Consider the following 16,136-nt stretch of genomic DNA (forward strand, 5'->3'; position numbering starts at 1 on the left):
TAACTATGGGCGGTAGGCGGGGTACACCCTGAATCGGTTGCCGGCCACTCGCAGTAAAATAAAAAATAAAATATATATGTAGTAAATGTAGATTATGTAAATAGTAAATGAAAAAAAATAATACATACAAAATAGTAGCGGTCTCGTTTGACTTGAACTCTGACTTTACTCACAAATACACCTTTGAATGAACATTTGTTCATTCGCTGACAGCCTCCCACTTCCAATGGATTGTGAGGCATTGAAAGGAATACATAAGTACCTTAAAAAAAAAAAAAAAAGTGTTTATGTAAAAAATATTAGAAAATTGAAACATACAGCAAATAATGCGAAAATCCTACAATAAAAAAAATAGAAACATAAAAAAAGTATAAATAAGTATAGAAAGTATTTAGTTTTATTATATAGTTCTATAAATCTTTTTTTTTTTGGATTGAATTGTAAAAAATATTTAAGAACCCGTCATGATTACCTGAACTCTTGGATTTTGAATGGATCACAAAATGTCTGATTGACATCTAAATCTAAACTGTCGCTATGTTGTTGTTATATGCTGTATGTGTTGGCAGCCATCTTGTAATCAATTTGTTTATAACATTGTGACACAACTGAGACTTTCACTAAGGTACCTGTGTCAAACTCAAGGCCTGAGGGCCAGCACTGGCCCATCACATCATTTTGTGTGGCCAGCCAAAGCTATTAACTTGCATTGACTTCATGCTTCTTGCTAAAATACCAAAAAAACAGATTCTTGTCACATTTAAAAACACTCAAGTACTAAGTAATTTTCATTGCCAATCCTCCTCTAATATGAAATAATGACTTCAGATTTCAAAATCAAGTGTTATTCAATTTTGGTGTATAATATAAGGCAATTTTTCCCTTTATGGGTTTGCACTCATAATGGCCCACGACTGAAATGAGTATGACATCACTGTTTGACTAAGGTAAGAAAATACACTTTAATGGGAGGACACTAATGGGCGATTTCCAATAGACACAAAGAAATAGAACAACTGGTTTACACATTTTTATTATTTGCTTTGAAGTTAAGATATTGTAAAATACTGCACTTTGTTGTGAGGGTAGTTTGTGATTTAGAAAATTCACATTTATTTCTGAATTTGCATCAGGAATGAGAAGATTTTCTTTACGTAGTGCATAACAAAGGAGAAAATGAAGAATAATACATAAAGTATATTCTGATGTAAACATATTCTATATTTCATTTTGACACTGCTAGTTTAAGTAATCCAAAATAGTTAAAATTTCCACAGAAAAACATGAATTTGTTTACAAGTCCATCAGTTAATGAAACGTACAGGCAATTATGCAAATGTTATGACAGCAAATATTACACATACTGAATACGCTGTAGCCATTTTATCTCTTGCATTTTTTTTTTAACTTAAATAACAAATGCTTTAAAATATTGAGCTCAAACCTTTATGTTACCCTAATACATGATTAAAACTGACAGTTGACGCTCTGCTCACATAGCAATAAAAGTTTGCCTCAGTCTTCATTTAAGGATAGGAGCTTCTGGTTAGTCTTCAAACATCCTCTGTCATCCTTCCGACCTGTTGAGATAACAGAAATGAATCCAAATAAATTTCTTCCACTTTGCATAATTCTTTCCTTCAGTATGACTTCTGCCTCAAACGATCGCTGTCAGCCCTTCAATCAAAATCGATTGGGTGTCTATCGCAATCAATGGCCCTGAAACATGATCACTCAATGCCAGCCTTCCCATTTAAAAATAAATTTAACGTCTATCGCTGTTAGTGGCAGTGAACGTGTTAAGGGCTACAAGCAACAAAATAATCCAGAGGTATAACGACTAGGGATTTCCCCAATCACGTGATCAGAAATCGGGCCTGAGCACGTCACTTTTAGAAGATCGGAATCGGGTGGAAGCAGTGTTGTTTTTGGCAGCCTTTTTAATTTTTGTCTTAGTCTTTTGGACGATAATTCTTACTAATCTCAGTCATATTTTAGTCATTTCAAAATGTGTTTGTCTTCGTCAAATTTTCATTGACAAAAACTAATTTTGTCTTGTTTTAGTTGACGTTTACTCAATGTGTACAATTCAAAAGTTATATTCCAAAAATAAATAAATAAATGAAGGTTTCCAACTATTCTGAATGAACATTGACAGACAAGCACATATTGTAGCATCTACAACAGGGGTCAGGAACGTATGGCTCGCGAGCCAGATCTGGCTCTTTAAAAGAAAAAAAAAAGGTTTGTTATACTCCTTTGCGCATTGCACGAAATGGCACGGTCACCGGTGACTAGAAAGCCGGTTCGCAGTAATTTTAGTGGGAAAGTAGCAAACATACATGTCGTTGTGTCTATTCATCTATTTATATATTAATTGCATTGGCAACGCAGATGAGGCAAGGACACTGTGTAAGTGGGGTCGCTGTATTTTGCTGTCGAAATTAGCAGCCGATGTGCATGACGTGAACTTCCCTCGTTTTTAGTTTCGTTTTCCGCGTTTGTCAGCTAATTTTAGAAACCCTTTTGAGAAGATGGCAAAAAGAAAAAAAGATGATGAGTATCGTACTTTTCAGCAGGAATGGACAGAGGAAGCGCAGAAGAAGCGCGAGGAAGAGCAGGTTCTGCGGTGTGTCTAATATGCAATGATAAAATTGGATCTATGAAAAGGTCAAATATAAAGCGGCACTTCGACACCCGCCGTACGACATTTGCATCAAAATATCCTGCGGGGGACAACAGGAAGAAAGCATGTCAAGAGCTACTGTCAAGAGTGCAAGCTAGTCAGCATCAACTCCGTGTTTGAACCCAACAAGGTGACTGGAATTCGGCTAGCTTTGCTGGCGCTTTAGCATTTGTGAGAAACGGAAAGCCATTCACAGATGGGGAGAATTCCAAAGCATTTATGCTTGATGTTACTAATGAACTTTTTAAAGACTTTTCAGATAAAGACAAAATAATTAAACAGATAAAATACATGCCTCTGTCGGCAAGAACTGTACCTTCACGATGCCAAATCAATTTGAGGCAACGCAAAGTGAAGGACATAAATGCGGCTCTGTTTTTTTTCTCTCGCTTTGGATGAGTCAACAGACGTAAGCATTTTATCCCAGTTCAGCATGATTGCAAGGTTTTGACTATGAAAGGGACAACAAGTTTTCAAGTCCTTCACTGAGTTCGCTAAAGAAAAAAAAAATCTACCAATGGATAAACTTGTTTCGGTGTGCACTGATGGTGCTCCGTGCGTGGCGGGGAAAAACAGGATTCAAGGCCTGCATCAAGCTTAACTTCATAAAGTATCTACCAGACTACAAAGCCATCAGCAAAACCATACAGCACCAGAAGTCGCTTACAGGTTCATGGTAAGAAATACTCATCATTGATTAGCAACAGCATAACAATGTTATTAAAAAGAATTCAGAGAGTTATTGTACTTTAAAAGTGTTGAAATTGCATAAAATGAAGACATTACTTGTATTTTTTTTTTTTTATTTTTTTTTTTTTTTTTTTTTTTTTTTTAAACCTGTCCTGTTCAGCTGTTTGACACAGAGAATGGAAGTCTAAGTGCCCAGATTCTGAACAGTTTTAATGTTTCACATTGAGAGTCTGACATACTCCCATTGTGATCATTCAAAATACCTTTTTATTATGACAAAGCAGCGAACAGGAAGGGATTATGGGGGGACAGAAGAAAAGAAATACAAGAGAAGAAGGAAAAGAAACACATACACAAACAACAACTAGATATACATTGAACATCTAAACTAGTTACTAATATGCTGGTGCTATCGTCAGCGAGATGTATTTCCGGTTTACACCATGTGGGGGCCTATTGGCCAGTGAAAGAGGAGAATGGGGGTGGGGGTGTCTATAAGCCTATAAGCTAAGTGATTGAAAGGGGTAGAGTGTGCACAAATCAGTTCTGTGATCTAGAACCCAGTAATCGTGTGAATCTCTTACGAGTAAGCCCGTTGGCGACCAACCCTACGCCGCCGCATCGCCAATCCCGGCACCGGGACCCCCGACCCGAGAATGCCCTACCACATCCAGCAGCACGCAGGCCCCACCGGGCGCGCGACAGCCACGCAGACGGGCGGAGAAGCCGCGCGGGCGCCAACCCAGGGCCACAGCCCCCACCCAGCCAGCCCGGGGAGGGAGGGAGGGCGGGCGCGGGGGGCCATGCGCAGCCCATCCCTCCTCCCGCAGCCCAGCAAAGGAGCCATCGTCCCCCCCCCGGGACCCAGGGTGGTCCCCCGGGCCACCCGCGCACCCATCAACCGGCCTTCAGGGATGGCAGGAGGGGACGCACCACCAACCCCACGCCTACACCCACTCCCGCCCGCCCACCCGGGCCACGAGCCACAGCCCCCCAACCGGCACGGCACGCCACGGGACCCCCAGCGGCCCACCAAGCCCCAGGCAAGGCAGGGTCCCCCGCCGGTGCAGGCGACACCCCGCTGATACACCGGCGCCCAGTCAGCGACCCGCGACGGAGCGCAGGGCGGATGCCCAGCCAGAGAAGAGAGGGGAAGGCGGAGGCAGGAGAACGCCCAGGAACTGCCACGGGGCGATGCAAGATCGGGGACCCGACCCCCCAACCTACTCCCGCGGCCGGCAGCCGAGGCAGAGGGGAGGCCACACCCCAGGAGCCACGCCATATAAAAAAGTGTGGGACCCACCTACCACCCTATTACTGTGGCTGCCAGGTTCCCGACTGGCAGCCATCACCCAGCACCGTGATGGGGGTGTGAGGGGAGGGTAGTGCAATGTATGCATTAAAATAGGAGAGCTTGGCTTGGGGCAGTGGGACCGCAGCATGGAGCTTCTGCCCAGCCGCCCGTCCCACCGCCCTTTGCCAGAGCTCTCCTGTGGAGTATGATGTGTGGTGCATTTAAAAAAGGTGCAGAGATGGCGGGGCCTGTGGTGAGGAGGCAGCCGTGAGGTACCCCCACCCCCAACAGGTCCCAACCATCCCACAACCTTGGTGTGTGGTGCATTAAAAACAGGGGGGAGCCGGGCCGGGACTGTAAAGCCCCGTCCCAACTCTCCCCGGAGAAATGTATGAGCATGTAAGTGCCAAGGTGAAAAATATTTACAGTGCCGAAGTGAGAAGTGCGTGAGTTAAGAGGCAGGCTCCCGCGGGCGTGGCCCCGTCCACCAGAACCACCGGCCGCAGGGCAGAAGAGGCGTCAGGGCCCCGATCAATCCCCGCCCCAGACCACCCACGGCGCCTCCGCGATCGCCCCCCCCCCCCCCCCCCCCACCACCGAGCACCCACCCCGCACCCCGAGCAGGCGCCACACCAAGCGCCGGCGACCAGGGGACGTCCACCCCACCGGCAAGGGACAGCAAGCCTCACCCAAGGCCCCGCGGGCCCCAAGAGGCCCCGCCAACGACTCCGCCGGCCGGGGGGCAGCAGCGGCCGCCGCGGCCCAGGGAGGCGGACAGGGCCGGAAGCAGACCAAGGGGACGGAAGCGCGCCCCCCACAACCCACCCCCGGGCCAGGAGGGGCGCGCGGCATGACACCAGAGGGCACCCCCCCGGCACCCGGTACAGGGAGACGCGGCTCCGGCCGGGCGGACCTGGGAGGGAACCATGGCTGCCGCATGTACCCCCCGGCCCCCACCCCAACTCCACCCCACCCCACCCCGGCCGGCCGGGGAAGGGCCGCGGCCCCGGACCGGCACCCGCGCGGCCCCCCCACCCGCCCACGACACCAGCGCGCGCCCAACGGGACCCCCGCACAGCCAGACGCAACCAGACAAGCCCCGGCCGAAAATCCCGGGGGCCAAGACCGGCGACGGGACGGCCCAGGGCAGGACGCCAACAAACTCCACCTGCAAAGCTGACAGAAGAAGAGGTTTATCAAACACCATTAGATGTATGCCAAGGACCGGTGAAGTGTATTATTTACGCATAGTTTCTTAATTGTTCCAAGTCTGATAATATATAGGGTGTTCCAAAAAAAAGTTGCATATGTTCCCCAGCAGCTGGAAACCAAATTGTCTATGAGTATCCTTGTAAAATAAGCCCATTGACCGACTAAACTGTGAAGGAAGAAAGTGTATTTATTACATGCTGTTGGGAGTGTACAAAACAGTTTGGATTTAAACATGTCCTGTTTCCAGCTGCAGAAGGATGCATACAACTTCCCTGGACACCCCGCATACATCAATTTATGTGTACATTTTTATTATTTTTGTGGCATTCCTTCGCAGGTGAGAGAGAATCCTTATTCTATGTTCATCATTCTTGCGACCGTTTCCCACTGTTGTTCGTATTTGTCCATTTTATTTGTCTGTTTGGCAGATATTTTCTCTAATGTTATATATTCAATGATTAGATTTAGCCATTGGTTAATGTTAATGTTTTGTTTGTTTTTCCAATTCAACAATATTGTTTTTTTGGCTATCGTTAGACTTGCTAGTAGTGGACGGGTTTGATGGATAGAGATATTCACTGTATTCAGATCGCCAAGCAGACAAAGAGTTGGAGACAATGGAATCCTGCAGTTCAATAGGAAAGAGAGTTTCTTCGTTACCTGTGCCCAGAAATCTTGTATTGGTTTACATTGCCAAAGAGCATGAATGTATGTATCTGAAGTATCTTCGTTGCAGTTTGTACATTTATCGGATTGGGAGAACCCCATTTTGTGCATTTTAGATTGAGTAATATGCCATCTGTGCAGTATTTTAAACTGTATAAGCTGAAGGTTCTTATTCTTTGTCATTATAAATGTATTTTTACAGATGTTGGACCAATAGTTATTATCTAATGTTACCGAAAGTTCGTTATTCCATTTTTCGATTGGTAGGCAAGTAGAGTTGTTACATGAGAGGGCTTTATATACTTTTGAAAGTATTTTTTTTTGTTGAGGATGTATATTTATTATTTTATTTACGAAAGGTGGTGGGTCTAACGTACCCGTTAGTGATGGAAATTTGCTTCTGATGGCTGCCCTGATTTTATTGTATTGCAGGAAATTGACCCCTTTGATCTGGAAATCTTGCATTATTTTTTCATATGACATGAATGTATTATCTTTAAACAAATGCTGTAACTGGTTTATTCCCGTATCATCCCATGCGCTGAAATAAATAGGAATTTTATTAACTCCAAAGTCTGGGTTGTGCCAGATTGGTGAGAATTTACACGGGGCTTGTTGTGATTGCGTAATTTCCATACCTCTCCACCAGGCTTTCAAGGTACATGCTATCATTGGGTTTTTGAAGCAGCTATGGTGCTTAATACTAGAGCTAATAAAGGGGAGGTTTGCCAATTGTATTTGGTTGCAGTCTGTTTGCTCTAATTCTAGCCATGACTGTTGTTCAGTGTTAAGATATAACCACCTAATAAGATATTGTATTTGATTTGCTATATAATAGTGTTGGAAATTAGGGGCCTCTAGACCCCCCTCTGGTTTATTTCTTTGCAATTTGGCAAGGCTAATTCTGTTTTTCTTGTTTTTAAAGTAGAATTTTGTGACGGCTGAGTCTAGGTCTTGAAACCATTTTTGAGTGGGTTTAAAGGGGATCATTGAGAACAAATAGTTTATTTGTGGTAATACTTTCATTTTGACTGTTGCTATCCGGCCCAAAAGTGAGATGGGTAGATTATTCCAGTGTGTCAAATCTTCATTACTTGTATTTTTAGTTTGAAACATATTGTATGGCTCTCACGGAATTACATTTAAAAATATGCGGTGTTCATAGCTCTCTCGGCCAAAAAGGTTCCCGACGCTTGATCTACAAGCATCTACAAATCGATCACCAACTTGGTGATAACACACACTCAGCAAGAAAACAGTACATTATTTTCAATTCATTATACCCACCTGGATGCCAGAAACTAAAAAAAAAAAAAAAAAAAAAAGTTGTCAGAGAGTTTAAGAGGGCGCTCGCTGTTATCCTAAAGCTGACGCAAACATGAATGCGATGCTAACACTAGGAGTTACATTTAGTGTGCGATGAGCACTCAGCACAGACCTTTAAAGGCTAAAAGCAAATTTTACCATGTGTGCCTCAAAACAAGCAACTGGGAGACTGGAGAGGACACTGGCACGTCACATAAGTTACACAACCAGACACTGCTATGATGCAGGCTAACTTACACATAAAATGTCACAGACGTGACTGGAACCATGGCGCATTTTCGTCTCGTTCTCATCCCGTCAGACAAAAACTGCCATTCGTCCCGTTATGTTTTAGTCTCCCAAGATACGTTTTTAGTTCGTTATCGTCTAGTCAAAGTCCTGAAAAAATTGTTCGCCGAAAAAATATTTTCGTTATCGTCAACGTTGACAAAAACTGGATGGCAGAAAATTTTCTTTGAAATGTTTTTAATGGCTGCAAAGCAACAAAATAATTTAGATGGAAAAGTATATTGTAAAAAGCCGAATTGTTTTCGTCAACAATCACGATAAGGAAATTATTTTGTCAACGTACAATTTTTTTTCATGACGATGAGCTAAAAACGTGGCTTGGGGCACTAGAACATAATGAGACAAATGCCAGTTTTTGTCTGACAAGATGATAACGAGACGAAAATGCGACATTGTTTCTGTCATACGTTCACAATGTGTGACGTTTTCATATTGTATGTTGAGTACGTCAGCTTGCAGCGTAGCAGTGTTTGGGTTGCTGCACCTCTTCCTCAAGCTCTTCACCAGAGTTTAGGATGTTTCTCAAGCTAGGCTGCACGCCATCTTGCTTTTTTGCAAACACGGTAAGATTTTCTTATCTTGGCAAAAAACAATATGCAATCATAGAATTCACCATCAGTTGACAAGACAACTCCCACAGACATTGCGCCATGCCTTTCCGTAGCGGGCCGACCCAGGAAGAACGTTGAGTCGGCTTTCACTGTGATAAACTCAAACACACGGTGCGTTTTAATGCCGGATTTAGGTGGAAACAGGACACAGGTTTTACTGCATACAAGCAGGCAGGAGTGTCTTAAGAGATTTGGTCGAGGATTAAATGTAATTTTTATATTAAATAGCACCATGCATTTTGAAATGTGAAAAAAATCAATGGATAAAATTAGTGTAAATTTGGCTTGAAATATTTACGTAAAATGAACGATAACTGCCAGTTTTTTGCTTTTAACCAAGTATTTAGACTGTTTTACGTTCATATCTATAGAAATTACGCGATTTAAGCATTTATTTACAAGAATTTTCAACTTAAAAAGCTCTGTTTCTTGATGGCCGCCATGTTGGATTACACAATACCGTAACTTTGGCTTGAAATATATGCGGAAAATGAACAATAACTGCCCGTTTTTTGCTTTTAACCAAGAATCTAGAGTGTTTTACGTTCATATCTATAGAAATTGCGCGATTTAAGCATTTATATACAAGCATTTTCAAGTTGAAAAGTTTTGTGACGGCTGCCATGTTGGGATTTTGTAAAAAAAAAAAAAATTAAGTTGCTATTTCTGGCAAAAACTTATATGATATGTTAAATATTGCTATTGCTCCTGAAAATATACTTGATTATCTCTGCATTTGGTGATTTTTTTTTTTTTTGCATCTAGCATAAAATCTGAGAATTTTTATAGCCATTTTAAGGTTTGTTATATTTATATGAAAAATAATCAGGATTTTATTATGAAACGACTTTGAATTTTTTAATGTAGCTGCTCATGGAGACTTAGGGATGTGCCTCTTTTGGTTTTAGGTTGTTAGTGGCTTTGGTTTTTAAAAAAATATTTGGAATTCTAAGTTTTTTAAAATAGGCCCCCTACGGATAGACCCCGAGCCCATGCCCCGTCCACCGATAGTGTAGTCTATGATGCAGTGTTGCTTTAGCCTTTAAAGGTCTGTGTTGAGTGATCATCGGACGCTAAATGTAATCCTAGTGTTGGCGTAGCATTCCCATTAGCGTTAGCTTCAGAATGGCAAGCTTCCTCTGACTGGTCAGTCTAAATTTGGCTTTCCAAGTTAGTCAGAGGATGTTAAACGTTCAGACTTTTTAAAATTTTTTTACTAACAGTTAGTGGCTTCTTGTTAGGTCTAATTGAAAATAATGAACTGCGCTTCTTGCTAAGTGTGTATTATCATCACAAAGTTGGCGTTGTCCTTGTAGACGTTACAATACGTGCTCGACTATGTTGTTTCGAAATTGTTGGAAACCTTTTATTTATATATTGGTTGACTAGACCTTTTGAATTATACAGACGAAAACATTTCGAGTAACTCGACTAAAATTAGATGAAATTTGTATGAGATTTCGTCGACTAAAACTAGGTGAAGACGAAAACATTTGACACTAATAAAAATTTTCGTTTAAAAGACAAATACAGAAATTAAAAGGGCTGCCAAAAACAACACTGGTCAAAAGAAAACAAAAAAAAAATGTATGTTTTGTAATTAATAAATAAATTGACGATGTATCGGTTCGGTACTCAGTCTTGGCAGATCCTCAAAATAAGGTGACTAAAAATATGTGACGGGGCAACTTCAGAATTTTTATATTTTTATTGCATAAAGATATTTTTGAACTAGTAATTTTTTTCTTTTTTCGTTTTTCTTTCATTGCCTGTGAAACAACAACGTTCATACCGCGGATTCAAGAATTGCTCTCCGCAGAATCACGAGGATTCTCCATGGAATCAACTCGTTTTCGCCGCTAATTCCTGCGGGGACTATTTAATAGATGGAAAGAAACACGCATGCACACAAACAAATGTATATACAGTCTTCACTAGTACATGCTGTTCAAATTCCTCAAGCCAATAATGGAATGAAACCAAAAAGAAACAAAAACATCTTTTTGTTGCTAGCTGTGTACGCAGACTTTGCGTCTCTGCAGAAAAGAAAAAAAAAACTTTAATTCTTGCCAGACACTCACTCAACTCCCTATCACACACATGCGCGCACACTCCCACACACCTCTTCCTCCTCTCGCCCCCTCTGGTCTCTTGCTGTCTTTCCACCAGCTGCTGCTGTCTGACAAACTGATGATGACTGTGTTTTTCCTCTCCTTGTTTCAAAGTATGCTGGAGCAGATGGCTTGGAGAGGCAGAGTGGGGGAATGTGTTGGAAAGGCTGCTGGGGAATGTGCCAAGTGTGTGTGTGTTTGTGTGTGTGTGGTTTCAGTTCGCGTGCCTTTTCACTGCCCTCTGCCCTTCGTGGCGCCAGCTCCACTTCCCTTCCACTCTAAACATCTGGTGTCTGGGACTTTGAGAACACACACGCGTGCTCGCACACACACATACACACGCACTGGCATGCACGCAGAGACATCCTGCTAGCAGAGGGAAAGCCCTCAGAGAATTTTCATCTAAAGGCTTGATGCTTCAGTTGTATTATTTGATCAATTAGAATGATTTCATGACAAAATTGACAGTGATCCAGGAATAATTCAGGTCAAGAATTGTATTTCATATCAAGGGCCTATATTTGAACCTCAGTAGTAAAACCTTCTATTGGGACATAAAACTGAGAATTTGAACAAAAATTTCATGAAAGCGAATGCTTCTGGAGCAGGGTTGCAAGATCGGAAAGACAGTATCCAGCCCAATCGCACAGTAAAACTCGCCCAGTTCAATAAAAATTAGCCCAAATTACAACCTCCTGTTTAAGATAAGATGTTTCCCTTTTACAATCCTATGCGTAGTTTCGTTTTATAACCAGAAAAAAAAAATAAGTCAACAGTGGTGGACACATTGTAGTGGAATTTTGCTTTTTCACCAATAAGCAACATGGGAGATGTACCGGTAGTTCTTTTTAAAAAGGTGAAACATTTGTATTTTTGTTTCAATAAACACACATTTTCATAATTACCTATATAACTTCTCATTATTAAATGACAAAACTGTATGTTTGTCAATAGAAATCATTGTTGAAGTACTTTGACAACTTTGACAATATTTTCTAAGTGCATTCTGGGAAAAGTATTTATAGTGAAATTGGTGTCAAAACCATAAGCAAATCCACCTGTGAGGAGGAAACGATTTAAAATATACCAATACGAGAACCCAGTGGTGGATGAAGTACTCTTTTCTTTTTCTTTTTTTTTTTTTTTTAAACTTAAGTAAAAGTACAGATACAGTTGCAAAAAGAATGACTTAAGTAAAAGTACAAGTATCCAAGAAAAAAATGTACTCAAGTAAAAGTACAAAAGCACTTTAAAAGCTTTCAAATTTACAAGTAAAACGTAAAGGTATTTTTTCCTGATGCAAAAATGTAATATACATATACAACATTATAGTCAATATTCAAAGATAGAACCAGAAAATTAATTGACTCAATTTATTTAAAACTGTGCAGAATTGGGAAAAAAAGCAATACAATTGACTGCACTGTAAACAGAAGTTTAACAAGCTCAAAAACTTAGCTTAATGACTTAATGGCTTAATTGTAAGCAACTGTAAGGTGCATATCGCCACATATGGTACAAGAGTGTGATGGTTTTTAATTGGTTAATATGTTGTTCACCTGCCTAATTTTGCTTGTACTCGTGTTGCTGCCTCTAGTGCTCAGTCACAGTGTAGTTACACGGCCTATATCTATAGACCCTACTCACATGACGTCACAACCACGCCTCCGCGCCATATTGTCCGTCTACTCGTCGGGTTGATGCATTACCGCTACGTAAATTCCTCCTATTATGGCGTGTTTTTCTGCTCGTTAACATTAATAATCAAAATGGTGAAGGTGTGTGTGACGGTTGGTTGCAGTAACAGAGAAGATAGACGGAGAGACTTGAAGGTCTACTGTATTCCGAGAGACCCGGAGAGGAGAGCGAGATGGACTGCTGCAATTCGTCGAGAAAACTGGGCTCCAAACGATTACCACGGATTATGTAGTAGTCATTTTATATCTGGTAAGATGCATTTAACATATATTTAGAGGGTTTTGGGCTGACAACCACAATTAAGATCATTGCGAGGCTAATCGCCGACAACATACAGTTTCAAATTCAAGCTGCTTATTTCTTCCACCATCATTACATTTTGAATAATATTTAGCTGGTACCAAGTGAAAGAAGCTGGCCTCGTTTACGGATCATCAGTTAAACAGGTGTGTCCAAACCTTTTGCAAAGGGGGCCAGATTTGGTGTGTTAAAAATGCGGGGGGCTACCTTGGCTGATTTACAGTGCCTTGCAAAAGTATTCGGCCCCCTTGAATCTTGCAACCTTTCGCCACATTTCAGGCTTCAGACATAAAGATATGAAATTTAATTTTTTTGTCAAGAATCAACAACAAGTGGGACACAATCGTGAAGTGGAACAACATTTATTGGATAATTTAAACTTTTTTAACAAATAAAAAACTGAAAAGTGGGGCATGCAATATTATTCGGCCCCTTTACTTTCAGTGCAGCAAACTCACTCCAGAAGTTCAGTGAGGATCTCTGAATGATCCAATGTTGTCCTAAATGACCGATGATGATAAATAGAATCCACCTGTGTGTAATCAAGTCTCCGTATAAATGCACCTGCTCTGTGATAGTCTCAGGGTTCTGTTTAAAGTGCAGAGAGCATTATGAAAACCAAGGAACACACCAGGCAGGTCCGAGATACTGTTGTGGAGAAGTTTAAAGCCAGATTTGGATACAAAAAGATTTCCCAAGCTTTAAACATCTCAAGGAGCACTGTGCAAGCCATCATATTGAAATGGAAGGAGCATCAGACCACTGCAAATCTACCAAGACCCAGCCGTCCTTCCAAACTTTCTTCTCAAACAAGGAGAAAACTGATCAGAGATGCAGCCAAGAGGCCCATGATCACTCTGGATGAACTGCAGAGATCTACAGCTGAGGTGGGAGAGTCTGTCCATAGGACAACAATCAGTCGTACACTGCACAAATCTGGCCTTTATGGAAGAGTGGCAAGAAGAAAGCCATTTCTCAAAGATATCCATAAAAAGTCTCGTTTAAAGTTTGCCACAAGCCACCTGGGAGACACACCAAACATGTGGAAGAAGGTGCTCTGGTCAGATGAAACCAAAATTGAACTTTTTGGCCACAATGCAAAACGATATGTTTGGCGTAAAAGCAACACAGCTCATCACCCTGAACACACCATCCCCACTGTCAAACATAGTGGTGGCAGCATCATGGTTTGGGCCTGCTTTTCTTCAGCAGGGACAGGGAAGATGGTTAAAATTGACGGGAAGATGGATTCAGCCAAATACAGGAACATTCTGGAAGAAAACCTGTTGGTATCTGCACAAGACCTGAGACTGGGACGGAGATTTATCTTCCAACAGGACAATGATCCAAAACGTAAAGCCAAATCTACAATGGAATGGTTCAAAAATAAACATATCCAGGTGTTAGAATGGCCAAGTCAAAGTCCAGACCTGAATCCAATCGAGAATCTGTGGAAAGAGCTGAAGACTGCTGTTCACAAACACTCTCCATCCAACCTCACTGAGCTCGAGCTGTTTTGTAAGGAAGAATGGGCAAGAATGTCAGTCTCTCGATGTGCAAAACTGATAGAAACATACCCCAAGCGACTTGCAGCTGTAATTGAAGCAAAAGGTGGCGCTACAAAGTATTAACGCAAGGGGGCCGAATAATATTGCACGCCCCACTTTTCAGTTTTTTTATTAGTTAAAAAAGTTTAAATTATCCAATAAATTTTGTTCCACTTCACGATTGTGTCCCACTTGTTGTTGATTCTTGACAAAAAATTAAAATTTTATATCTTTATGTTTGAAACCTGAAATGTGGCGAAAGGTTGCAAGGTTCAAGGGGGCCGAATACTTTTGCAAGGCACTGTGTAGGTGTGTTCCAAAATTGACAACACATCATCACTGAGCTTTCCACATCACCAAAAAGAAGGACAAAAATCTCAACATTGAATTCCAGCGGACTCCCCACAACAATACCATTTTCTACCTGATAATTTCATTCATTTATTTTCTGTACCACTTATCCTCACAAGAGTCACAGAGGCGCTGGAGCCTACCCCAGCTGACATTGGGCCAAAGGCAGATTACACCCTGAATAGGTTGCCAGACAGTTAGATACTTGATAACAATGGTAACATTTTAAGATTTGTTGTTCATCACGAGACAACTTCTCTACGGTGTTCCGTATCATGATTTCGTCCTATGTGTAACATAATAGGAAAAATGTATAGCACATGGATTTTATTTGTTGGCAGTATTTTTATTTCGCCAATGCATCCCTCTTGCAAAGTGCAGTGCCACAATGCAGAACATCTATGGCTTAAATTGTACAAACTAAATTTGCATCAACTTAATAAATGCATTAATAGAAATCCTGTTTTCGATAGTACATTTATGTAAACAAAAAGAAAATGAAAAAAAAACATGTAACAGGTATATTTTTAAAAAGAAGTTTTTTTTGTTTTTTTTAAACATATTTTACGATATTTCTAATATTTTCAAAAATACAGTATATTCCAGCACCAACAACTACCGCTGCATCTAACGTGGTAAGTGGCAAACCACTAGTGAGCTAATGCAGACAACAACAGTTGAGTTAAACACACTAATAACCTTTTGTTAACAACAAAAAAATAACTAATCTTTGGCAGTAGGTCCTACTATATTGGCAGAAAATCCATTGTTAAGGTAAAATATCACTTTCCTAAGTGCTTATTCATAGACTCCACCATCAGTTGACAAGACAGCTCCCACAGACATTGCGCCACGCGTTCCCATAGAGGGCCCACCCAGGCAGAATCTTGAGTGGGCTTTCACTTTGATAAACTGAAACACACGCTGCATTCTAACGCCGGATTTAGGTGGAAATAGAACAGAGGTTTTACTGCATACAAGCAGGCAGGAGTGTCTCGAGTGATTTGGTTGAGGATTCATTATCGCCTTGTCAAGAGTCAAGAATCTGCATTGGACAAGGTGATGATGCTGGAACTTTTGTTTGGTGCAGTTCCAGTGAGATTTACAAAGATGACTGCCTGAAGAAAACATCAAAATTCCCTCAGTCGTTCACGATATGGGGCTGCATGTCAGGCAAAGGCAGTGGGGAGATGGCTGTGGTTGACTCTTCAGTAAATGCACAAGTTTACATTGAAATTTTAGACAGCTTTCTTATCCCTTCAATTGAAAATACGTTTGTCATTTTCCAAGTTCACAATGCACCATGCCACAGAGCTAAAACTGTTAAAGCATTCCTGGGAGAAAGACTCATCCAGT

At 41.4% G+C, this 16,136-nt stretch overlaps 1 protein-coding gene across 1 annotated transcript in view; it reads right to left on the minus strand.

Annotated features, from left to right (window-relative positions):
* Positions 1-498: 498 nt before the first annotated feature.
* The window catches only part of atoh8 (atonal bHLH transcription factor 8), a 31,971-nt gene continuing 16,333 nt past the window's right edge, over positions 499-16,136 (minus strand). Inside the window, exon 4 of the mRNA XM_057850333.1 lies at positions 499-1,580. Coding sequence (XP_057706316.1) covers positions 1,554-1,580 — 27 coding nt within the window. The 3' untranslated portion in view covers positions 499-1,553. The remainder of the gene's footprint in view (positions 1,581-16,136) is intronic.

This window comes from Corythoichthys intestinalis, chromosome 11, assembly GCF_030265065.1.
Source record: "Corythoichthys intestinalis isolate RoL2023-P3 chromosome 11, ASM3026506v1, whole genome shotgun sequence".
In the NCBI taxonomy this organism is placed as follows: Eukaryota; Metazoa; Chordata; class Actinopteri; order Syngnathiformes; family Syngnathidae; genus Corythoichthys; species Corythoichthys intestinalis.